Source organism: Bos mutus, chromosome 10, assembly GCF_027580195.1.
Source record: "Bos mutus isolate GX-2022 chromosome 10, NWIPB_WYAK_1.1, whole genome shotgun sequence".
Lineage (NCBI taxonomy): Eukaryota > Metazoa > Chordata > Mammalia > Artiodactyla > Bovidae > Bos > Bos mutus.
In genome coordinates, this window is record NC_091626.1 from 48,354,327 (window position 1) to 48,379,652 (window position 25,326).

Genomic DNA, 25,326 nt, shown 5'->3' on the forward strand with positions numbered 1-25,326 from the left:
AAGAATCCAGCCAGTAGCATCATCTGGTCAGGAAACAGTCTGAGATGTCATCTACCATGAGCAATCACAGAGCCCAGCCAGCAACAGCCCCCTGACCTCAGAGCACAGGCAGGGACTTCACCTACTAGAGACCCTGACAGAACCCCCCACCTGCCCACAGAGCTGCCAGCTGGCCCATTTAGTACTCCAAGCTGAAGGAGATCTACGAACTGTCTGACAAGGAATTCAGAATAATCCTCTTAAAGAATTTCAGTGAACTGTAAGAACCCAGAGGAAACAAAAACTAAGAGAACAATACATAAACAAAATGAGAAGTTCAACAAAGAAATGGAAATCATCAAAACAAAAATCCTACAGCTGAAGGATACAATGACTGAAGATGTCAATAGAGAGCACCAACCAAGTGGAAGAAAGAATCAGTAAACTAGAACATAGGTCATTTGAAATTATCCAGTCAAACTCAATGAAATAGAAAGCAAAAATGATGATTTTCATGGGCTGGAGAGAGAAGGAAATAGGGAGTTGCTTTTCAATAGATATAGAGTTTGTTTCAGTTTTATAAGATGAAAAAGTTCTGAAGGTCTGTTGCATAACAATGTGAATGCACTTTTAATATACTGAATGGTACATTTAAAATGGTTAGGACACTAAATTTTGTTTATGTGTCTTAACACAATTAAAAATATTTTAAAATTATTTTTAAAAAGCTGACATAGACTATAATTAAAAGACCTACTTCATATGATTATTATAAGAATTGAACAAATACAGGTAAAACGTTTAAACAATGCCTGGCACATAGTAAGTGATAGTTAAGTGTTAGCTATAATTACAATTTGCTTTTATCCTTACTTGTTGGTATCAACAATATCATGACTCCACTTAGAAGATGACATCAAAGCATTCATGTCATTACGAGGGTACTGTCATTGACCTGCTGCCTTTTCCTCTCCAACAAGTTACTACTTGCCACTCTGCTGACAAGCCTATCTACTGTTGTGAAAATCCTGGACCTGGAACCTTAAATTCTCCACAGTGTGGATAGCTAATAAAATTTGTGAGATCAGTTTGCCATGTCCACCAAGAAGACACCTCTCAGACATCCCTTTCTGTACCTAAGATACCAGTTCCTGCAGACATCACAGTCTGACACATAGTAAATATTCACTGATTTGATGAAAGCCTTTAGTGCTAAGACTGAAGTATCCTGTCCAGTAGGTGTAAACCTAAGTCTCAGTTTGATCAAATCATCATAAAAATTAGGGCAAATGGCCCTAATAGCAATCCAAGATAGCAATCCAAGATTTCTATTCAGTAGCCCAATTGGTCTCATGTGGTGACTCCTCCTCTGCTTAAAGAGGATATTCCCTGCCTTATTTAAATCAGCCAAGATCCAGCCAAAGCAAAATAAACCAGGGAAAATCCACTCTATGTCTTTTTTAGAATGAAGCTAAAATATATATATATATATATATATATATATATATATATATATATAAAAATAACTAATAAATATTACCTGTGGCCCAATTAACTATCATATTATATTAATACAACTGAAAAAACATCATTCTACCTTCTGGAATCAATGCCATAATCACACTAAGATCTTAAGACACTGACTCCACAGTGTTAGTCAGGCTGTACTTATTTACACAGACCAGATGCGAAGCCTATAGAAATGGCCCTTGGTGCAGGTATAATAAGTGGCACCTGCAGGAGTGACTGGAGGCAAGTTGGAAGGACTCTCCTTGCTGGATCTGCCTCAAGGAACACAAGGAAGGACTCTAGAGACATCCTACAACACTGAAATGACTATACACCTTCTATGTGCCAGGTGTCATTCAAGAGCGTAGGCTGAGGGACTTCCCTGGTGGTCCAGTGGTTAAGAATCCACCTTCCAATGCAGAGGACCGAGGCTCAATATCTGATTAGGGAACTAAGACCCTACCTGCCATGGGGAGACTAAGCCCATGTGCCACAACAAAGATCCCTCATGCCACAACCAAGACTCAATGTATCCACATAAGAATAAAAAAGTAAAATACATAAATAAAAATAGTCATGTGTGCACAACTCAGATATGCTTTCTTTCCTGGAGGAGTTCAGAGTTAAGCTAGATAAAATCATAGTAGACTGAGTTGATTGGGAAAAGCAATCCTTTCTCCTGAAACAAATACCCCTCTTTCTCCTGACCTTGTCTTAGTGCATGTATAAGCCTCAGGGGCCAAGGTTTTGGCAAGGTGTATAAAGAGATTCTAAGCCCTCTGGAACAATTCTATTGGGAGGGGTGATAAGACGTTGGCTTAAGTGGCCCCTCTGCCTCAGAAAAGATAAGTAGAGTCTAGAATGGACCAAACAGCATCAGCAGACTGGATTTCACTATGGGCTCTGGGTTCAAAAAGCATATCTTCAGATTTTCTTCTGTACTGGCCAGCCCCCTGGTTCTTAAAGTATGGTCCCCCACCTGCAGCATCAGCATCTACAGGCAACTTTCTAGAATTGCAAATTTCTGGGCTCTGCCTCCTACCTACTGAATCAGAAACTTGATGGGAAGCTGTGCTTTAGAAGCCCTCCAGGTAACTCCCGTGCACTTTAAAACTTGAGAACCACTGGTCCAGCTCAACTCACAACCGTCAGAAAGAATACAGAGGGCCAGTCCAGACTGACAATGGATTTAAAAGAAGGCCATGCAATTAACTAGTTTTCAGTGTAAGACATAATATAGGGTTGGCCAAAAAGTTCATTTGGGTTTTTCTATAAGATCTTATGGGAAATCTCTAATGAACTTTTTGGCCCACCCGGAATAACAAATAATAAAAAGGAGAAGACAGGAACACAGAAAAGAAACATGCTTAATTAAATCAACCATTTATGAAACCTAATCATAAATGGGTGATGTGCCTCATAGCTGAGTTTACATCAGGTATTCATGTCTTTAGTGCAATCATTTTTCCCCCTTGCTGTTCTCTTTCAAACTGAAAATACTGTTGAGAAGATTAAAAATCTAGTTGCTTAACATCTGACTCTGCCAGTTTTATCAGATCCTGAAAGCAGAGCATAAAATCACACAAATGTAGACATTACAAGTCATTGAATATTCATTTCAATTTCACAGTTTCAACAAAGACAACTCTGATGGTAAACCTGCCTATCCAAGCTTCGTGTGTCTGCACATTCAAATCATAACTACTCCTCTGTGTCCTAAGAGGTCTAAGTAAGAGTTGACATCTCTTCAGTGTCTTATGATTTTTCAAAAGTCCCAAACATGTGCAGTATGAAAACTGGATATCTCAAAACACCACTTGGCAAATAGCCTTGTTTCATTCTCAAGGGGAGGAAAAGCCAACAGCCCAGGAGGGCACAGGCCACACTCACACTTGTCTTTGTTGCACTTAAGGTGGAATTATAAGCAGGTAAATATCCCCACCCTGGTGCCTTTTGGGGGGGAGTGCTAAGAAAACTTTTATTTCTGAGAAGGTAAAATCAAGACCACAATAAACTGGAAAATTCTTAAAAAGATGGGAATACCAGACCAACTTACCTGCCTTTGAGCTTGTGGAGGTGATGGAATTCCAGTTGAGCTATTTCAAATCCTGAAAGACGATGCTGTGAAAGTGCTGCACTCAATATGTCAGCAAATTTGGAAAACTAAGCAGCAGCCACAGGACTGGAAAAGGTCAGTTTTCATTCCAATCCCAAAGAAAGGCAATGCCAAAGAATGCTCAAACTACCATGCAACTGCACTCATCTCACATGCTAGTAAAGGAATGCTCAAAATTCTCCAAGCCACGCTTCAATAGTACATGAACCATGAACTTCCACATGTTCAAGCTGGTTTTAGAAAAGGCAGAGGAACCAGAGATCAAATTGCCAATACCCCTTGGATCATCGAAAAAGCAAGAGAGTTCCAGAAAAAAACATCTACCTCTGCTTTATTGACTATACCAAAGCCTTTGACTGTGTGGACCACAACAAACTATGGAAAGTTCTTCAAGAGATGGGAATACTAGACCACCTGACATGCCTCTTGAGAAATCTGTATGCAGGTCAAGAAGTAATAGTTAGAACTGGACATAGAACAACAGACTGGTTCCAAATTGGGAAAGGAGTACGTCAAGGCTGTATATTGTCACCCTGCTTATTTAACTTATATGGAGAGTACATCATGCGAAATGCCGGGCTGGATGAACCACAAGCTGGAATCAAAATTGACAGGAGAAATATCAATAAACTGAGATATGCAGATGACACCACCCTTATAGCAGGAAGTGAAGAGAAACTACAGAGCCTCTTGTTAAAAGTGAAAGAGGAGAGTGAAAAAGTTGGCTTAAATCTCAGCATTCAGAAAACGAAGATCATGGCATCTGGTTCCATCACTTTATGGCAAATAGATGGGAAAACAGTGACAGACTATTTTGGGGGACTCCAAAATCACTGCAGATGGTGATTGCAGCCATGAAATTAAAAGACACTTGCTCCTTTAAAGAAAAGCTATGACCAACCTAGAGAGCATATTAAAAAGCAGAGATGTTACTTTACCAACAAAGGTCCTTCTAGTTAAAGCTCTGGTTTTTCTAATAGTCATGCATGGATATGAGAGTTGGACTATAAAGAAAGCTGAGTGCCAGAAAATGGATGCTTTTGAATTGTGGTGTTAGAGAAGACTCTTGAGAGTCCCTTGGACTGCAAAGAGATCAAACCAGTCAATCTTAAAGGAAATCAGTCCTGACTATTCATTGGAAGGACTGTTACTGAAACTGAAACTCCAATACTTTGGCCACCTGATGCAGAGAACTGACTCACTGGAAAAGACCCTGGTGGTGGGAAAGATTGAAGGCAGGAGGAGAAGGGGATGACAGAGAATGAGATGGTTGGATGGCATCACCGACTCAATGGACATGAGTTTGAGCAAGCTCCGGGAGTTGGTGAAGGACAGAGAAGCCTGGAGTGCTGCAGTCCATGGGGTCACAAAGAGTCAGACATGACTGAGCAACTGAATTGAACTGAAAAATCAAGACTTTGTTTTATTTGAACTGTCTACAGATTACCAAAAATATCAACAAAAATATCAGAGTCTGCTTTTCGTTTTGGAGAATGTTATTATTAAAAGAGAAAATTCGAGTACAGGTGTGCCTTACTTAAGAAATTTCAACTTCTCAGAGAAAGAGAAAAATGTACAATACCTATTTTCTTTACCACAAGGATTCACTAATTTCCCTCAGCACATTTAACATGCTGCTACTGCTGCTAAGTCACTTCAGTTGTGTCTGACTCTGTTCCACCCCATAGACGGCAGCCCACTAGGTTGCTCTGTCCCTGGGATTCTCCAGGCAAGAATACTGGAGTGGGTTGCCATTTCCTCCTCCAATAGATAAAAGTGAAAAGTGAAAGTGAAGTCCCTCAGTCGTGCCTGACTCTTAGCTACACCATGGACTGCAGCCTACCAGGCTCCTCCATCCATGGGATTTTCCAGGCAAGAGTACTGGAGTGGGTTGCCATTGCCTTCTCCAACATTTAACATAAATGCCAAAATTTAATTCATACTCAATTTTTCTGAAATAAAATAATTGAAAAAATAGCTCCATGTATACCATTGAAACCAGTAACTAAAACCAACAGGAAAGAAGAAGAAATCTCCAATAATAGTTACTGTTACCATTTCATTCTCAAGAACAATCTTTTTCTTTTGTTGTTGTCTAAAATAGTGATGCCATTTTTTATACACACATATATTTAAATGCTGTAAGTCTTACGTTTTACAGTTGATTCTCAGGATCAAAACTTTCCTGATATCCAAGATATGGGCTTAAGTAACCTTTAAGATGGCTATAAATAAATATAAAAATAGAATCCTAATTTACAAATTTGCTAATATTTCTTCCTTGCCACCAACATAACCTATAGATCACTTTTAGCTAATGAATTGCTATCAAAACAGCCTTGAGGTTGGAGTTTCAATTCCTTCCCCTAATTTGAAATGTTTACAGTTAGTGTGTTGGGTGAGTGACCATCTTCCTAATAGATATGTTTCAACATTTCTTATTATTGTTTCTCAAATCCTCAATTAAAACTACAGCAAGCTTACCTGTCATCATACAACATTTCAATAAAAATATAAAAATGCACAGAAAGGTTGTACTCATTAGTTATTATGTAAATAAGCAAAAGATAAAAATCTAGCTAAATTATTTTTTTAGGTTGAAAGCTCAGGTCAACTATGAATTACATAATTGTCACACTGTCATTTGTATTAGACATATGAAAACGATCTCTATATATTATAAAGAACCATGAAGAACAGTCATCGACAATCCAGGGGATCTTATAAAAGAAAAAAAAAATTTTTTTTTTTTTTTTGCTAACCTGGGCTGAGAAACCACAGAAGAAACCAAACCAGAAATGCACGAGTGTGAAGGCAAAATTCTTATAGAAGAAATAGCATAAGAATTTGCACATTCGGACGTAGGACCACCTTCCATGAACAAGGAGAAGCCTTTGGAGGTATCTGAACTGTGCAAATGAGTAGTCGCTGGCTAGGACTGCCTGCAGTCCTTCCTGGCCACTGATGCCGACGCCAATGTGAGCACCTACAAAGAAGAAGGACACTTTCACTTCCCAGACAAAGACACCTCTTTGGGGAAACTATCACTCCTTTTCTTTTTCTTTCTTTCTTTATAGCCATATGGCACGGCTTGGGGTATCTTAATTCCCGACCAAGGACTGAACCTGGGCTTCAGCAGTGGAAGCACCAAGTTCTAACCACTGGACCACCAGGGAATTCCCCTATCAATCTTCTTGTAATACTATTATTTATTCATGGAAATCTTACAGCTATAGCATTTATCATTTTTCCCACACATTATCTCACGAAACACTCTTGATAGTTAGGTATTTATCCTAGTTTTACAAGAGAAAATTGCTCAGAAAGTTCAGTAACTTGAACAAAGATTTACAATTTGTGGCAAAACATAACATTTGGGACTATGTGTCTCGTGTTCATTCCTCTACACCACAGCTACTTACTTCTCCAAATAGTGATAGATACACAAATGATTTAATTAAAGACAAAGGGTTGTTTTGTTTTGTTTTTTTAATGAATGGTGGATGCATTGTACCTGAAAATATTCATTTTAGAACCACTGGGAAAATTAAATTTCAATGCAATTTCCATTATATATTGCCAAATGCTGAACTGGGCTTCCACGTCTGTAGTGTGCCCCATTAAGCAAATGTCTCCTTACTTTTGATCATGCTGACATCATTGGCTCCATCGCCAATGGCCAAAGTGACAGCATTTCTGTACTTCTTCACAAGCTCTACTACTTGGGCTTTCTGGAGAGGGGTGACTCGGCAGCAAATCACAGTCTTACACATGCAGGCAAGTTCCAGAAGATCATTCTTGACATCACTTTCTAGGGCATGGGCCTAGGTTATTTAAAAAAAAAAAAAAAGTCCACAATAGAACAAGAGAGATGTCATTTGGGAAGCAGATTTCTTATTTTTCAACTGATTTCTAAACAGTTTAATTCACTTCAATAAGTCATTGTTGACTCAGGGTCACACAAACAACAAAAGAAGAGAGTACTGAACGCCTACTATGTGCCAGGGAATTTTACCATAAAAATCAAAAACAGCGCCCTGCGTGTCCTCACCGGTGCATTATCATGCTGTGCTGGCAAGGTACAGTTCAATGCCAGGGAAGCACCAGAATCCACTAAAATAAGGGAAAGTGAAGGACGGCCCATCTACCCCTTCACCAAGCTTAGAATGAACTACAAAGTGACGATTTGTTTGTTCTGCATGGTGACATTTTTGTTTCCTTTGCATTGTTGTTTTGTAATTTAGTGTTTATTGTTGTGGTTGTTGATGTGAGGGCAGATGAGGAGCAAATGATCCAGAGATCAGTCCTTGAAGAGCACAGTGACTGAAATCAGGAGAGTCCTGTGCAAAGGGTGGCATGCAACCTGTATCTCAGACAGGGTGCATCAACCAGTTCCACCCTTGCTCCTCCCCAAATACATCAGAGCCTTTAGACACACCAAGAAAGGACTGAAAAAGAGAACATAGTCCTTTGCAATTAACTGTAATTTTTTTTTCTAGAAAATATCTCACTCTACATTATTTAGTAAATGCATTAAGAGAGAACAGGAACCCATCTAACCTTTGAGTGGGCATTATCTTTGAATGAATCTCTAGCAAGATGTTCATAGCCCATCACATTCTGGTCCCTACATTCCTTTTGAGGTCTGTCTTCTACCACCACCTTTAAGTTTAGTCTTTACTCCTGTCATGCCAAATTGCTTGTTTCTACAAGTTAACAGGTTATTTCCTGCCTCTGTGCTTTTGCACTTGCTGTTTCCTCTACCTGAAAATATCACTTTCTCTAGGAATTCTTCCCTAAATTTCCCATGAGGAACTAAATGGGCTGCTTTGCCTCTATGCTCTCAAAGCACCATGTCCATGCTTCTGTATAGTATTTGTCACAATACTGTGAGATTAGCTCTCCCACCAGATGACAATCTCTAAAACAGAGACTGTTCTCTTCATATCCTTATCCATCTTCAGGCTCTAGCACTATGACCTGGGCATGCTTAATAAATGTTAATGGGATGAAAGCAAAGATGGGTGAATGAGTATAAAAACATAACTCTAATGTAGAAAATTCTCATGTCAAGGCCTAGAATTTTTAGGGGAAATTGTGAATTAGCATTCTCAAATATAATTTACACTCTCTGAAACAGAAAGCTGGTAACTGGCTGTCTTGCTCAGAATGGTTCCCATCTCTCTCTTTTTTCTTTATTATCAACAACAAAAACAGACACAGACTGTGAGAAAAAAGATCCAGTTACACTCTGCAAAGCAGCAAGATCTGAGCAAAGTGAAATCATGATATTTTTTAAACTGACCATAGTAGTAGAAACACAGCCAATTCTCCTTAAATGAATAATGATATTTCATGGTTTCTAAAGCTCAGGCTTTGAAGCTGAGGGAATTCTTGAAGAGCAACTATCTTAGATCTTTCTTTCAACATATTTGGAGACAGAGAGAGAAAATCATGGGTGTTAACACCTGAGTGCCCTAACTGACCTCACACTGACCTCTCTGAACCTGAGAGAAAGTCAGAGCACAAGTCTTTAGGGAATCTTTCCCAATCGTGGTCCCTGGGGAATTCAACGAAGGCCACCAGCTCCAAGTCCCAGCTGACAGGCTTAGAATTCTCAGTTGCTGCTCATTTGTGCAAGAGAGAAGTTCGTGTCATCTGGACAAACTTTCAACTAAGCTTGGCCTGCAGCTGAGCTCTGTAACTTTCCATGGTGTAGAAGACAACACATCGGTACGTCTGGAACCCAGCTGGACAATGCTCTAAACACTAAGAGCTAACAGACAGCTGATTACAAGGGGGGAAACACAATATACTCCTGTCCAACTTCTTCTGTCCTCTAAGAAATAGTCTACGAGGAGATCCGTTTGTTTTCCAATCTCTGAAAGTGAAAAATAATCATCAAAGCTGGAAAAAGATGTGAGATTAGCTCTTTGTGCATATAAATGATCATTTCACTAAAGTACAATCAGAGCTTTTGTTTTCTAAGTTAGAAACTCAGAAGAGCATTTTGATATTTGTTCAAGATTTGGAACCTGAACTACATTAAAAGCACAATGGAAGTTTATTCTATTACGACAAGAACCAGATTTCCTAATCAAAGCAAATTGTTTGGCATTGCTCTAAAATGCTGCTATTTAGAAAAACCACTAGAGGTATCTTAATGGCAGTAATTTGGTGTGGTAATTATATGAAGGTCACGTTGTGCTCTGCAAATCACAACCGTTAGGAAGAGCAATAATTGCAATACATCCATCCAGTTGCATTATTTTAATTGAACAACAGGACTGTGATACTCTCCCTGAGAAGAGCATTTAAACAATACTGCTGAACAGTCTACAGTCATTAAGACAAGATTGATATTCTCTGAATTCGGCATTTCTTCAGATCCTCCCCTTTACTGTGATGGTTCAAGCAATAATGTATGAAATATATATTACAAGCTTCCCTTTCCTTTGCAAACAGGAAATCATTGTGTATGCCCTGTTTCTAGCAGTGTCATTTGTTTTGAATACACAAAAGAAGATTTCGTTATGACAGCAGAAAAGAACTCATTATTGGGGTGGAGAAAAAGAAATAACAAAAGCCTTAAGCGAACTCACCAAACTGTGGCCATTTATGATTAAGGCATAATCCCCTGTTACGGTTTCTTCTACAACTGAGTCCAGCTCCAGCGACTGCTTTTTTTCAAAAACTACATGTCCACTGGAAAAAATTCTGTTTTGTCCAAACAAATTTTCCTTTGCTTTCCTTAAAGGAGAACGGAGGAAGGCAAATCATAACAATGTATACAGAGCATACCTATCCACTCTAAGGAGAGGCTAGCCTAGAGGTAAATTCATTTCGTCACTATTCAGACAGACTGTTTCTTGCATGAGATTCAGTTTCAGTGAGCTAGCGGGATGATTTGTTGTGATGGGGGATACCATAGCAAATGTGCAAATTCCAGGAAGTAGGAGGGTAAACACAAGGAAACAGAATCATCTTGAACGTTTTAAATTACCTTAAAGCTAAATCATCATCGTGGGCTGGGTTGGAACCAGGGGCTCTTGATAAATCTGATATATAAGGTTACCTGAGCTTCATGGACTTAAGAACGACTGATCTGGCACATGATATTGTTAAATAATGGAAAGGGAAAGACTGAAGACAACTGATGAAATCTTCTAGGAATTCTGGGAAATTCTGTACATAAATTAATCAACTTGTAGAACAACGTAATACAATCCCACTTAAAAAGGCAGCCTTCTGAGAAACACATCTTTTAGAAATTTGACAATAAAAACAAATAATGGCATTTACTGAATTGGCATAGTCATTATAACACAATGGGATATTTTAAGTGAAAATTGTACTCATTAGCTCCAACAATAGAGTAAGTCTTCTGAGAAAGGAGCTACAGACACCAAAGTGTAGAGGGCAGTTCCAAATGGAAACTCCCTCCAGTGCCCTAGATCTCATCAGCACTACAATAATCCTGCCCACATCCATCGCTGCTGTTTAAGAGGAGGACTGTATCGTGACTTAATACTCTTCCTTAGAAGTGGAATTTTATTCTTCTCTTCAAAATGGAAAGACAGTGCCTTTAAAGGGAGGAAAATTTCCTCTCCGAATCCCTTGGATAACAGGCTTTGAAGTAACATAGGGTGAGCTGACATGACTGCTAGAAATTTCAGTCACAACCAGGGAACCGCACAGTAGGTGCCCCCAAAGATGAGTGGCAAAGCCCGACACCAACACTTGGGGCCACAGCATGCGTGTGCAAAATGAGCACCCAGGACTGAATGGGGAGAGAGGGGCCAGAAAATGGGGATTTTGTCTTAGAGCGAAATGAAACGATCCCCCAAAGGCTCATCCTATGTTTAAAAAAAAAATTTTTACTTAAATGGTTGTGTCTTTTTGTTTGTTTTTGTTTTTTGCTGTGGCTCCTCTGAAGGAAGAGAATGTTCACATTATAAAAACAACCATTTTAGCCCTCAGCTTTCTAATTATTTGAAAATGTACCACTAATTGTTTACAAGTTAAACTGAAACACACACACACACATACACACACACCTTCTAGCTCAACATCTCCTTCTGCTGTTCAAGACCAAAATCACAGCCTGCATTTAGGAACCCAAGGAACCCTGAGGTTACATGCCCTTGGCTCCAGGGGTGACATGCTATGTTTAGCAATCAGTTTGCAGAATGAATGAAAAAGATTCATAAAATCAGAGCGCTATGTGTGAAATTTAGGGAGTTAGGGTGGGGAGAGGGAGGGAGGAGTAGACATGAAAAATCATTGCTTTAAGTGGGAGATACAGGACTTTTGCATCAGATAAGTATGTAAGGGAATCCTCCTCACCATCATGAAAATTTACAGTCCCAGGTAATGAAGAAAGCAAGAGAGACAAGTTCCTCTGAAACGAAAATATTTCTCTGACAGGTTTGCAGAGCTCATGAATTAGGTCCTCAGAAAGCACCAAAGGGCCAACATCTCCTGAGGTATCCTTTTTAGTAAAAAACTTTAGTAAAGTTCTCACTTGCTGTATTAATGACTCAAACTCTTGTTTTCCCCCCAGAGAATGAAAACATTCCAAAGAAGGGTGAAGTTCATGAAAGTATTGGCTGAAATTCTATTTACTTAGGATTTTTTTTCCCCTAAACTGTCTTCCTAACATCTCACATGATCCCTTTTCCAGGCAGAAAAGGGACAGACAGTGTTTCTGGCCCTGCTTAAATTCCCACTGCACTCCCTCTGCAGAGCCTCTGTTTACCCATGCTCTATAGCTGTCATTTCTTTTTCTTCCTAGAACTTAGCTCTTCAAACACCAGCTAGTTCTCACAAAGCAATTTATTAGGAGGGGAAAAGAGACACATAACTCCCTCCAAGGAATATGAACTATACAATGAACACACAATGCTTTACCACAGAATGCAAGTTACAAATGCTAAAACAAAAAGAGCGCCTGTTTTTTCCAAGCTCTGTAATGAAGGGCAGTCTGTTACAATGCTGGCATACAGAAATGCGTTAATGTCTGAGAACGACCTTGGTTGGCATTCAGAGCCCCACACCAACCACTGAAACCTCACCACACACAGAGCAAAGCACAGCTAGGCCCATGTTGGCGTACATGCAATCCATAAAGTAAAGAGAGAGCAGGAAAAAGAATCGTTTTGTCAGGCTTCTTAAGGCACTCTGTATTCAAACATTAAAAGGACCTCTTAGAAAATGGATTGAAACTATGATATTGTGTTTAGAAGAATACAATTTTGACTTTGACATGAGCACTGGACTTGAAACCTGGAGATCTGGCTTCAGGCCCAAGGTCTGCCTCTGACATGTCATATGCCCACAGCTGAGTTAGCTGACCTCTAGCCACTTGATTAGCCAGTCACAGACCCATGGGAGAACCCAGGTCTTCAAATTTCTACTCCTCTGTCTGCCGCATCAAAAAGCTTACACATGGTTAGCCACAGGCTGCCTCTAGGCTGGGACAAAGACACAGTGCTAGAGCAGCAGCTAAGGGACATTATCTTGCCCTCCAAGGAGAAAGTACATGAAATTCTGACATCAAGCCCCAGTTTCATCCCTTATTAACTGTTTAACCTGTAAGATACTCAACCCCTAAACCAGTATCTTTATTAAAATCTAGGTGAAAAAAAAATTAAAAAATAAAATAAAATAAAATCTAGGTGAATGGTACCAGTCAAGCACACTGGTTGATACCATTACGGACACCTGGGCAGCTCTACCAGGCTGTACTAGCAGGTCTCCAGTATTAAGTGCTCTAAAATTTTACAATTTACGATAGAAACGAAATATACTCAAACACTTTGGCAGGGTGGGAATTAGGAACAAGGGGCATTTTGTTTGGCCTGCATAATGTTTAAAAAGAATCTGTATGAATTTATGGACAACATGATGTTCACTTTCACCAAACCCCCAGCCACTAATGCCTTGTACAGCCAAGATCACACAACCAACATTACCTTTCTGACCCTGGAGCCATTTGCTTTTATGACCCCTCCTCATTCAAACAATAACTATCCACCAAATAGGTATATAAAAAAATGCAATACGCATGTTGTTGATTAAAGAGGAAACATCAGTTCCTAGGTATATCACTGGAATACTACTCAGAAGCAAGAGAGTCTCTTCATGGTTCAGTTAATTTTTCTAATAAAATATGTGATCAGTGCAACAAAAATGAAACATGGATTTGGTTTGCTTGTAGTCCCAAGCAAACTTAAATCCTCAGTCTGCTTTTCTTTGGGCAGAAGACATATGTTATCAGTGAAATGTAATCACTGCAGAAGGAAATGGCAACCCACTCCAGTGTTCTTGCCTGGAGAATCCCAGGGACGGGGGAGCCTGGTGGGCTGCTGTCTATGGGGTCGCACAGAGTCGGACATGACTGAAGTGACTTAGCAAAATCTTCAAAGAAACCTTCAGTTCAGTTCAGTTCAGTCGCTCAGTCGTGTCCGACTCTGCGACCCCATGAATTGCAGCACACCAGACCTCTCTGTCCATCACCAACTCCCAGAGTTCACTCAACTCACGTCCATTGAGTCAGTGATGCCATCCAGCCATCTCATCCTCTGTCGTCCCCTTCTCCTCCTGCCCCCAATCCCTCCCAGCATCAGAGTCTTTTCCAATGAGTCAACTCTTCGCATGAGGTGGCCAAAGTACTGGAGTTTCAGCTTTAGCATCATTCCTTCCAAAGAAATCCCAGGACTGATCTCCTTCAGAATGGATCTCCTTTAGCATCATTCCTTCCAAAGAAATCCCAGGACTGATCTCCTTCAGAATGGATCTCCTTGCAGTCCAAGGGACTATCAAGAGTCTTCTCCAACACCACAGTTCAAAAGCATCAATTCTTCGGTGCTCAGCTTTCTTCACAGTCCAACTCTTGCATCCATACATGACTACTGGAAAAACCACAGCCTTGACTAGATGGACCTTAACAGGGTTTAATTGTAGATTTCTGGACAGGCCCTTAATACTAAAGCAGCTATGGCAGCAAACTTAACCCAGGACTCAATGTGCTTAAACATTTTCATGACATTAAATTTGAAAATTTTATGTGACATTAAATTTGAAGCAAGCATCTTCATGATATGCATGAAAATACATCACTGTTTATGATGTAATTGAAACACACTTGATGGGTTTAAATACGAGCATTGTAGGTCATTTTCCCTCAAGAGCTGCCATCACTTAGATCAGCGGTCCCCAAGCTTTCTGGTACCAGGGACTGATTTCATGGAAGATAATTTTTCCACAGACTGGGAATGGGGGGAGGGACGGTTTCAGGATGATTCAAGTGAGTTGCATTTATTGTGCACTTTACTTTACTTCTAGTCTAATGCTGCCACTGATCTGACAGGAGATACCAGTTCATGGCCTGGAGGTTGAGAACCTCTGACGTAGATCCTGATACACTTTTTAAAATATTTTTGCATGAACTCCCACTGAACTGAAACATGTAACACAAGAAAACTGAGTGGTGTAAATTTATAATTTCAATATTTCATCCCTAAAACCCTGGGTTAGATGTAAGAAGTCAAGAATAGGATTGTAGAGAGCACCTCCAGTAATAACTTTTCTTGGATGTTCTTTTCCCCCCTAATATAAGAAAATGCATACTATAAATATATTGATTCTTCTCATACAGAATTTTCTACTATGTACTGCCTCTCTGTCTTAGACTCTAAGAATGGGGTAATCTCCAAATCTTGGTTGAAATCAACATTATTTTCCAGCAAGTTAAGAAAAGTGGCCTCAAGAGTCCTGAAATACTTAGGCTAGATGGAAAATATTTTTCTCCTTTGAATATATTGTTCTTCGCAGATAATCTTTTGGCTTGCTGTATGAACACTATTACAACTTCATTGTAATGAAGTGCCAGAAATAAGAAAGCAAACATGACCCATAATTCTGTCATCCAGAGAGAACCACATGAGGAGCTAGGAGGATAGGTATGGAGATAGATGCATATAGTGTTTTACACACATACATACATACCTATATACACATATATGCCTTTTTAGAAAAATGGATCATGTTATGCATGATATTTCACAATCTCACTTATCATGGACATCTTCCAATGTCAAAAAACACATAATTACTTTTAAGACTATATGGTATCTCATTGCATCTATATATCATACAAATTAACAAAATCCCGGTGGCTGGGTGTTTGAACAATTTCCAATTTTCTATTATAATAATTGATGCCACAATATCTATGTACATAAAAACACACATGCATGCATACTCAAACATACATACACTTGTCCATTTATTTTCTTAAGGGCAATTCCTACAGGTAAAAACGACTGGGTCAAAACTGTATACATATATAATTTTGAAATATATTGCTAGTTCACCCTCTAGAAAGTTTCTACCAACTTACTCTCCTGACAGTATATAAGAATTCATATTTCTTCACATTCCTTCCACATTACTACAGTTATGTCACCCACTTAGTCAACCACATGCACCTGGATAAAATCTTGAGGTATTAATTTCGGTTCCCCACCCCTTCTGCAATCACCACTGCTACCACAGACGACCCTGTTTACTCAGAAACATACCTTGCCTCAGGAGGATGTGACAGAGCCAAACACAGAGAAAACAAGAATCAATATCTTGTTTTCTGAGTATGAAAATAGACTCTTGAAACTCAAAGCAGAATTGCCATCCTGAATTCCAGCAATCTGGAATTCTAGTAATTGGGCTTTTTGAAAGGGAAGAGAAGACTTTCTGTAAGTGTCAAAAAATTAATCCTTAAAGGAACCAGAGCATAAAATGTTGCCCTAAGCGATAGACTGGAAAAAAAAAAAAAAAGACTCCTTTTCTCTGTTTCCTATCTAGCCTAAAGGAGAGCGACTGAAGAGGAGATTAGATGCTCACGAATCAATCACTAAAGAAGCCTAGGTGCTGCTCCCACTCGGGACCGGGAGTGGGTCGCTTTTGGGAATCTGAGTGTGCAACAGTAGTCACTGAAGCATGGTGACATGAAGGGGAGCAGAAGAAAGGGATTTCAGGAACAGAGGCACCATGTGAGAGCACTTCTCAGACACAGAGAAGTGAGGAAGAACCCCTGAACACCCATGTTTCCCCAGGAGGATGTGGAAGTCAGCCCACAGGGAAAGGAAGTGGGAAGTGCCAGATGCCAGCGGGGTAGATGCTGAGCCTCCGTGACAGTAAGGCAATAGCATGGCCTAGCCTTGAACTAAATTTACTCACAGTGCCTACTTTAATTGTTCTGTCATCAGGCAGAAAAGGGGTTCAAGTCTAGTTTTAGAAAATTTTATGAGTTTCTGTTCTTGCCCAGCTCAGTATATTGCAGGCTGTGAAGTCAGACAAGCTAGAAATGACAGAGCCTCCTTCTTCCTTCACATCAAATCAAATTCTGAGTCCTATCCATTACACCTCCAAAACAGCTGTCAATTTCATTCCACTCTTTCCTTCCCCATTATTACAACCTCACTGCCTTTGTTTAACCCTCAACATTCCCAAACTTGAGTATTCCAACAGCTTCCTAAGGCATCTCTCCATATCATTCATTTTTTTCCTCAAACATACTTCATCTACCTGGTCACACGAGTGTTATTTCTAAAGTGTAAAACTGGATTTGTCTCTTTTCTGCTTAGAAGTCTCCATATCCATCCAATACCTTCAAGATAAAGTATATTCACTTTTGCTTATCACTCAATCACCACTTTTATCTCTGAGAAATTGTCCCCACCCATAACTCTGTATTACACTCTAACTACGACTTGACACTTGGTTCCTGAAATATAACATGGTGTCTTTCTCATCTGTATGCCTTTGTGTATGCTATTCCATCAAGCTGCAATACTGTTATCCAATGTAATCAACAGAGGAAGCGGATTCATAAAATGTGTAATGGGGGTCAGGATATTGTTTTCAGTATCTTAAGGTTAATTAAAAGTGTAGTTTTTCTATGATGAGAATGCAAAGACTGTCTAATTCTTTAAAGTTGTGTTTTACTTTCAGCTACTTTGTATCAACCTAGTATAGCAAACCACTATACCACACTAGTTAGAAGCCATAACTGAAGATTACATGTGTCTTTGCCAAATAAAAATTAGAAAACCTAATTGTTACTGATACAATTTTATCATTATTATTTATATGATCTTAATAATAGACTCAAAAGTTTGTTGGAAAACTATTTTTTAAAAATTAATCCTTGTTGGTTGAAAGATTGGGAACAACGGCTAAAGAAAGAGGGCAGGAGGAAGGGAGGAAAGACAGGAGGGAAGGCAAGAAGGATGTTCAATGAATGGTCATAAAGCTTTAAGCTCTTATATTAATCCCTCAAATAAAATCATTTATAGGGTTGGTATTTGCATATTTTCCCATTTTACAAATGAGGAAAACAAACAGAGAGGTTGAATCAGATCAGTCGCTCAGTCGTGTCCGACTCTTTGTGACCCCATGAATCGCAGCACGCCAGCCCTCCCTGTCCATCACCAACTCCCAGAGTTCACTGAGAGAATAGTGTATCAAAAATCACTTAGCTAGCCAGAGCACAAAGACAAGATTCCAACTTGGCTCAAGTCAACAGATTCTATACTTTTCCCCTTAAGCTGGCTGTCTCTACCTGAAATCCATTCTGCTGTAGTTGCCAATCTGGTGTCTGACCTCAAGGGAAGCAACCAGATGCTTCAAAAACTGCATTTTTAATATTATTTAAAGAGAGTAAGAGTACACCCATGGTGTTTTCAGAGAAATGTGGCGAGTGAATGGGTGCACAGGCTCTGCGGCCACGCTACCTAGGTTCAGCCCCACCTGAACCACTGACTAGTTGTAAAACTTCGAGCACATTATTTACCCTATGTGTGTCTCAACTTGCTAACTGCAAAACAAGGATAATGATAATGTCTTTCACTGGGTTGCTTTGAGAATGAAATGAGAGAATACATGCCTACCACTTACTACAGTGTCCAAGGCACTTTCTCAAGTTCAGTCACTCAGTTGTGTCCAACTCTTTGTGAACCCATGGACTGCAGCACACCAGTCTTCCCTGCCCATCACCAACTCCTGGAGCCTGCTCAAATTCATGTCCATTGAGTCAGTGATGCCATCCAACCATCTCATCCTCTGTCATCCCCTTCTCCTCCAGCCTTCAATCTTTCCCAGCATCAGGGTCTTTTCCAATAAGTCAGTTCTCTGCATCAGGTGGCCAAAGTATTGGAGTTTCCGTTTCAGTAACAGTCCTTCCAATGAATAGTCAGGACTGATTTCCTTTAAGATTGACTGGTTTGATCTCTTTGCAGTCCAAGGGACTCTCAAGAGTCTTCTCCAACACCACAATTCAAAAGCATCCATTTTTTGGCACGCAGCTTTCTTTATAGTCCAACTCTCACATCCATGCATGACTATTAGAAAAACCAGAGCTTTAACTAGAAGGACCTTTGTTGGTAAAGTAACATCTCTGCTTTTTAATATGCTCTCTAGGTGGGTCATAGCTTTTCTTCCAAGGAGCAAGCATCTTTTAATTTCATGGCTACAGTCACCATCTGCAGTGATTTTGGAGCCAAAGAAAATAAAGTCTGTCATTGTTTCCATTGTTTCTCCATCTATTTGCCATGAAGTGATGGAACCAGATGCCATGATCTTAGTTTTCTGAATGTTGAGTTTTAAGCCAACTTTTTACTTTCCTCTTTTACTTTCATGCATATAGTCAAAGCTAAATGGCACCCCACTCCAGTACTCTTGCTTGGAAAATCCCATGGACGGAGGAGCCTGGTAGGCTACAATCCATGGGGTCGCTAAGAGTCAGACACGACTGAGCGACTTCACTTTCACCTTTCACTTTCATGCATTGGAGAAGGAAATGGCAACCCACTCCGGTGTTCTTGCCTAGAGAATCCCAGGGATGGCTGAGCCTGGTGGGCTGCCGTCTACAGGGTCGCACAGAATCGGACACGACTGAAGCGACTTAGCAGCAGCAGCAGCAGCATGATTTTTCCAGTAGTCATGTATGGATGTGAGAGGTGGACCATAAAGAAGGCTTAGCACCAAAGAGACTCTTTCAAATTGTGTTGCTGAAGAAGACTCTTGAGAGTCCCCTGGACCGCAAGAAGATCAAACCAGTCAATTCTAAAGGAAATCAACCCTGATTATTCAATGGAAGGACTGATGCTGAAGCTCAGTCCTGAGCCACCTGATGCAAAGAGTCAACTTATTGGAAAAGATCCTGATGCTGGGAAAGATTGAGGGCGGGAGGAAAGGCAGTGACAGAGGATGAGATGGTTGGATGGCATCACCAACTCGATGAACATGAGTTTGAGGAAACTCCAGGATAGTGAAGGACAGGAAAGCCTGGCATGTTATAGTCCATGGATTGCAACGGGTCAGACAGGACTTAGTGACTTAACAATTATTAAATAAATTATTAATTTTCCCAATAGACTCTATCATTAAATTTATAGAAATAATAATGATAAAATTATATCAGTAATAATGAGATTTTCCAACTTTTACTGCCAAATACATATGCGGTCTTTAGCCATAGCTTCTAATAAGCATGATATAGATATTTTCTACAGTGACTAAGACAGTGTAAAAATGTTGGGAGATTTGATCTACAAGTATTAAGGTTAAATGGAGACACAGTAAGGAAGCTCACGGTGCCCCGATGTTGTGTTGCGTGAGCTGTGTTGAATGGGCTGTGTTAGCCCCTTCAGGACTAGATAGAGCAAGTGGCAAACCATTTGCCTCTAAGCCATGTGGTCAGACCCCAAATGGACTGAGTTTAGAGAAAGCAAAACTAGCTATAAGAAAGCACTTTCTAAAGTTCTGGGGAAATAATTAGGCAGACTCTTTCTCAACTCTCAGATTTTCCTTTCCCCTCCTTCCCTCTCCTCCTTTCCTCTTTCCTTTAACACTCACCTGAGTTCTTCTCTGACCTCCGCAGCTGTGTTCCCTGCTATGATGAACACATCATTCATGTCATCAGTCAGCATGTTGCAGGCATAGCCAATATTAATGGCAGTTTCTGATACAAAAGAAATCCCACTTCAGTTAGAACATTACTTAATAAGATAAGTATCTTTTTCCTAAGAGTTTTGAGTCCTTTCCATATTTCCTTAAGGCCTACAGGCTTCCTTAACTTCAGAGAGAGTATGATTGGTAATAAAATAAATACAAGAGATCAAGGAAGAAATTTAAAAATTTGCTAAATCCACACACACACAAAAAAAATCTATGAATCCTCAATATTCTCATCTAGTTTTTAAAAGAACTCTTTGATTTCCAAAAGGAGTATTCATGAAAAGATCCCAAGATCTTGTGATATAGTAAAATGTATACATTTTACTTGTATAAAATTTTACCAGAAGTCTTGAATACTGTCTTTGCAGAGCTGAAATACTAAGCTATTATACAATCTGATATAATAGACAAATTGAAAACTCCCCAATGTTCAGTTGAACAGCAAAAAAATGATTTTAAGTTTTTTAAATTCTCCCACATGCAACATTACCATATTTCCATTAAGTGAATAGAAATTTGGAATTCGAATATCACCTCAAAAACAAACCAGGACTGCTGCTACTAGATAACTAGAGTATTACACGATATTGGCCAATCCTACCTCTAATTTTGTATAAGTAGAGCCTAGGATAGGTAAGTACCCCTTCCATCTTCAATACAATCATTCAATTTTAATTTTATTAGTTGTTAGACTCTTGTGAATTCTATGGAGTCATTAGATTTGTCCTAAGTCAAGGAAGACAACTGATAAAACTTCAGCATATCCTTTGTAGAAACCACAGAAATTAAAGCTAAGTAGTAAACTTATAGGAGAAGGCAATGGCAACCCACTCCAGTACTCTTGCCTGGAAAATCCCATGGACGGAGGAGCCTGGTAGGCTGCAGTCCATGGGGTCACTAAGAGTCAGACACGACCGAGCGACTTCACTTTCACTTTTCACTTTCACACATTGGAGAAGGAAATGGCAACCCACTCCAGTGTTCTTGCCTGGAGAATCCCAGGGATGGGGGGAGACTGATGCGCTGCCACCTATGGGGTCGCACAGAGTCGGACACAACTGAAGCGACTTAGCAGCAGCAGCAGCAGTAAACTTATAAGTATTCATAACTAATTGAATGGCTGTACACACTGATCAAGTGAAGTCTCTAACAACCCAGCACAGAGCTCAAGTCTCTGTGTTTTACATTTTGTAGTCAGTGATTTGAGTAAACATATAGAGAACTGATTTATCAGGTCTGCAAATCCTCCAATGTTCTAAAAAGTAACTAACATGTCAATAGAATCTTAAAAATATGTATGCCAGTTAACTGAATATTTCTGGTCTACTGATGGCCAAGCAGAAAATCATGCTTGTTTTAACCATTACTGCTAGCAATAGACCCAAACTAAATTGATCCCCTTTTCTTTCCTAGGAAAGATGGTATTCTGAACCTAATGACTCTTTCTCTGATGACTTGGAGTTTTGTTATGCCTGAAAGTGGGTCAGCTCTTCGTGTCCAACTGCATGGGCAATCTTGGAATTCAGGCAAGTTACACTTGTACAGTTGTGGTGGCTGTTAAAATACCAAAATATTTTCATACCAGTTGATAAAAAGCTACTTCCTTAAGTCTCTCCAAAGCCTACCCCTCCTCGAAGATTCCCAAACCTCCCTACCAAGAAGAAACTAAAGAAGTAATGCTGAAGTCTCCAATGTCCTGCTCCAGAGCTCTGCCACTCTGTGTTCTAAAGTGACATCAGTGCACATACAAACCAACAGTTAAACATTTTAATACCATTTATGCCTATGAGTATAACTATTATTTTTAAGAAGTATTTGAACTGAAACTCAACTGACTCCACGGTGTACTACAGAAGATATTTGGTTCAGTTCAGTCACTCAATTGTGTCTGACTCTTTGCAACCCCATGAACCGCAGCATGCCAGGCCTCCCTGTCCATCACCAACTCCCGGAGTCCACCCAAACCCATGTCCATTGAGTCGGTGATGCCATCCAACCATCTCATCCTCTGTCGTCCCCTTCTCCTCCTGCCCTCAATCTTTCCCAGCATCAGGGTCTTTTCAAATGAGTCAGCTCTTCACATCAAGTGGCCAAAGTATTGAGTTTCAGCTTCAACATCAGTCCTTCCAATGAACACCCAAGACTGATCTCCTTTAGGATGGACTGGTTGGATCTCCTTGGAGTCCAAGGGACTCTCAAGAGTCTTCTCCAACACATAGTTCAAAATCATCAATTCTTTGGCACTCAGCTTTCTTTATAGTCTAACTCTCACATCCATACATGACCACTGGAAAAACCATATTCTTGACTAGACGGACCTTTGTTGGCAAAGTAATGTCTGCTTTTTAATATGCTGTCTAGGTGGGTCATAACCTTCCTTCCAAGGAGTAAGCGTCTTTTACTTTAGTGGCTGCAGTCACCATCTGCAGTGATTTGGAGCCCAGAAAAATAAAGTCAGCCACTGTTTCCACTGTTTCCCCATCTATTTGCCATGATGTGATGGGACCAGATGCCATTATCTTAGTTTGTGAGCTTTAAGCCAACTTTTTCACTCTCCTCTTTCATTTTCATCAAGAGGCTCTTTAGTACTTCTTCACTTTCTGCCATAAGGGTAGTATCATCTGCATATCTGAGGTTATTGATATTTCTCCCAGCAATCTTGATTCCAGCTTGTGCTTCCTCCAGCCCAGCATTTCTCTTGATGTAGTCTGCATATAAGTTAAATAAGCAGGGTGACAATATACAGCCTTGACATACTCCTTTTCCTATTTGGAACCAGTCTGTTGTTCCATGTCCAGTTCTAACTGTTGCTTCCTGACCTGCATACAGGTTTCTCAAGAGGCAGGTCAGGTGGTTTGGTATTCCCATCTCTTTCAGAATTTCCCACAGTTTATTGTGATCCACACAGTCAAAGGCTTTGGCATAGTCATTGAAACAGAAGTAGATGTTTTTCTGGAACTCTCTTGCTTTTTCAATGATCCAGTGGATGGTGGCAATTTGATCTCTGGTTCCTCTGCCTTTTCTACAACCAGCTTGAACATGTGGAAGTTCACAGTTCATGAACTGTTGGAGCCTGACTTGGAGAATTTTGAGCATCACTTTACTAGCATGTGAGTGAGTGCAATTGTGCAGTAGTTTGAGCATTGTTTGGCATTGCCTTTCTTTGGGACTGGAATGAAAACTGACCTTTTCCAGTCCTGTGGCCACTGCTGAGTTTTCCAAATTTGCTGTCATATTGAGTGCAGCACTTTCACAGCATCATCTTTCAGGATTTGAAATAGCTCAACTGGAGTTCCATCACCTCCACTAGCTTTGTTCATAGTGATGCTTCCTAAGACCCACTTGACTTCACATTCCAGGATGTCTGGCTCTAGGTGAGTGATCACACCATCATGATTATCTGGGTCATGAAGATCTTTTTTGTACAGTTCTTCTGTGTATTCTTGCCACCTCTTCTTAATATCTTCTGCTTCTGTTAGGTCCCTACTATTTCTGTCCTTTATAGAGCTCATCTTTGCATGTAATCTTCCCTTGCTATCTCTAATTTTCTTGAAGAGATCTCTAGTCATTCCCATTCTATTGTTTTCCTCTATTTCTTTGCACTGATGGCTGAGGAAGGCTTTCTTATCTCTCCTTGCTATTCTTTGGAACTCTGAATTCAAATGGGTATATCTTTCCTTTCCCCTTTGCTTTTCACTTCCCTTCTTTTCATAGGTATTTGTAAGGCCTCCTCAGACAGCCATTTTGCTTTTTTTGCATTTCTTTTTCTTGGGGATGGTCTTGATTCCTGTCTCCTGGACAATGTCACGAACCTCCATCCATAGTTCATCAGGCACTCTGTCTATCAGATCTAGTCCCTTAAATCTATTTCTCACTTCCACTCTATAGTCCTAAGGGATTTGATTTAGGTCATACCTGAATGGTCTAGTGGTTTTCTCCACTTTCTTCAATTTCAGTCTGAATTTGACAATAAGTATGGTTAATTTGATAGTAAATTTTTGTTATATATTCGCTTTCCTCTTTGTATTTGAAACTCTTTCCTAAGTGGAGTACTGGGCAAATGTCTTATTAATTAAGCTTCCTGGTTCATTAAAATTTTACCACAAAAACGATCTTCCTCTTTTCAAAACATCATCATCTATTTTCAAATTACCTTGTTTGTCTCCTGTTAGGACCCAGATCTTAATATTGGCTAGTGATAAGCTCGTAACTGTTTCAATCACACCATCTTGTAACTTGTCTTCTACAGCAGTGGCACCTAGTAGCTTCAGTGAAAAATAGAGAATATCTTACGTTAATGCATGCATATAATACCCATAACATCTATGGCTTTTAATCACAGAGTTTAGAGGTCAAAGTACATAAAGATGGAAATTAGGATGTGTTGATATAGCAAGCATCCTTTATGTACAGAGGTGGGCTGGGAAAACCCCCAGAAGGAAGTTCCTTAATCCAGGCAACTGGTGGGCATACCAATTAGTGCATAGATCCTGGAAGTTAGAATTTACATGAGGGATATGATATGCTCAGATAAAACATTAGCATAAATGATCAGAAGCCATTTGGGCTTATAGAGCCTCAAGAATCCCCCAGCTGTCTCAAAGGAAATGCCTCATCTCAGAGTCAGGACCTCAAAATAAAAAGTAGAACCATTCTCTTCAATGAACAAACCATCAGATGTCATGAACTAAAAAGTGAAGGTT

General features: G+C 39.8%; 1 protein-coding gene across 5 annotated transcripts in view; it reads right to left on the minus strand.

Annotated features, from left to right (window-relative positions):
• The window catches only part of ATP8B4 (ATPase phospholipid transporting 8B4 (putative)), a 283,123-nt gene that overhangs the window by 40,651 nt on the left and 217,146 nt on the right, over nucleotides 1-25,326 (minus strand). For all 5 annotated transcript variants that reach the window (XM_070377880.1, XM_070377879.1, XM_070377881.1 and 2 more), the window contains 5 exons: nucleotides 24,777-24,888; nucleotides 20,522-20,627; nucleotides 10,207-10,354; nucleotides 7,245-7,428; nucleotides 6,367-6,590 (listed from right to left, as the gene is read on the minus strand). In XM_070377880.1, coding sequence (XP_070233981.1) covers nucleotides 6,367-6,590; nucleotides 7,245-7,428; nucleotides 10,207-10,354; nucleotides 20,522-20,627; nucleotides 24,777-24,888 — 774 coding nt within the window. The remainder of the gene's footprint in view (nucleotides 1-6,366; nucleotides 6,591-7,244; nucleotides 7,429-10,206; nucleotides 10,355-20,521; nucleotides 20,628-24,776; nucleotides 24,889-25,326) is intronic.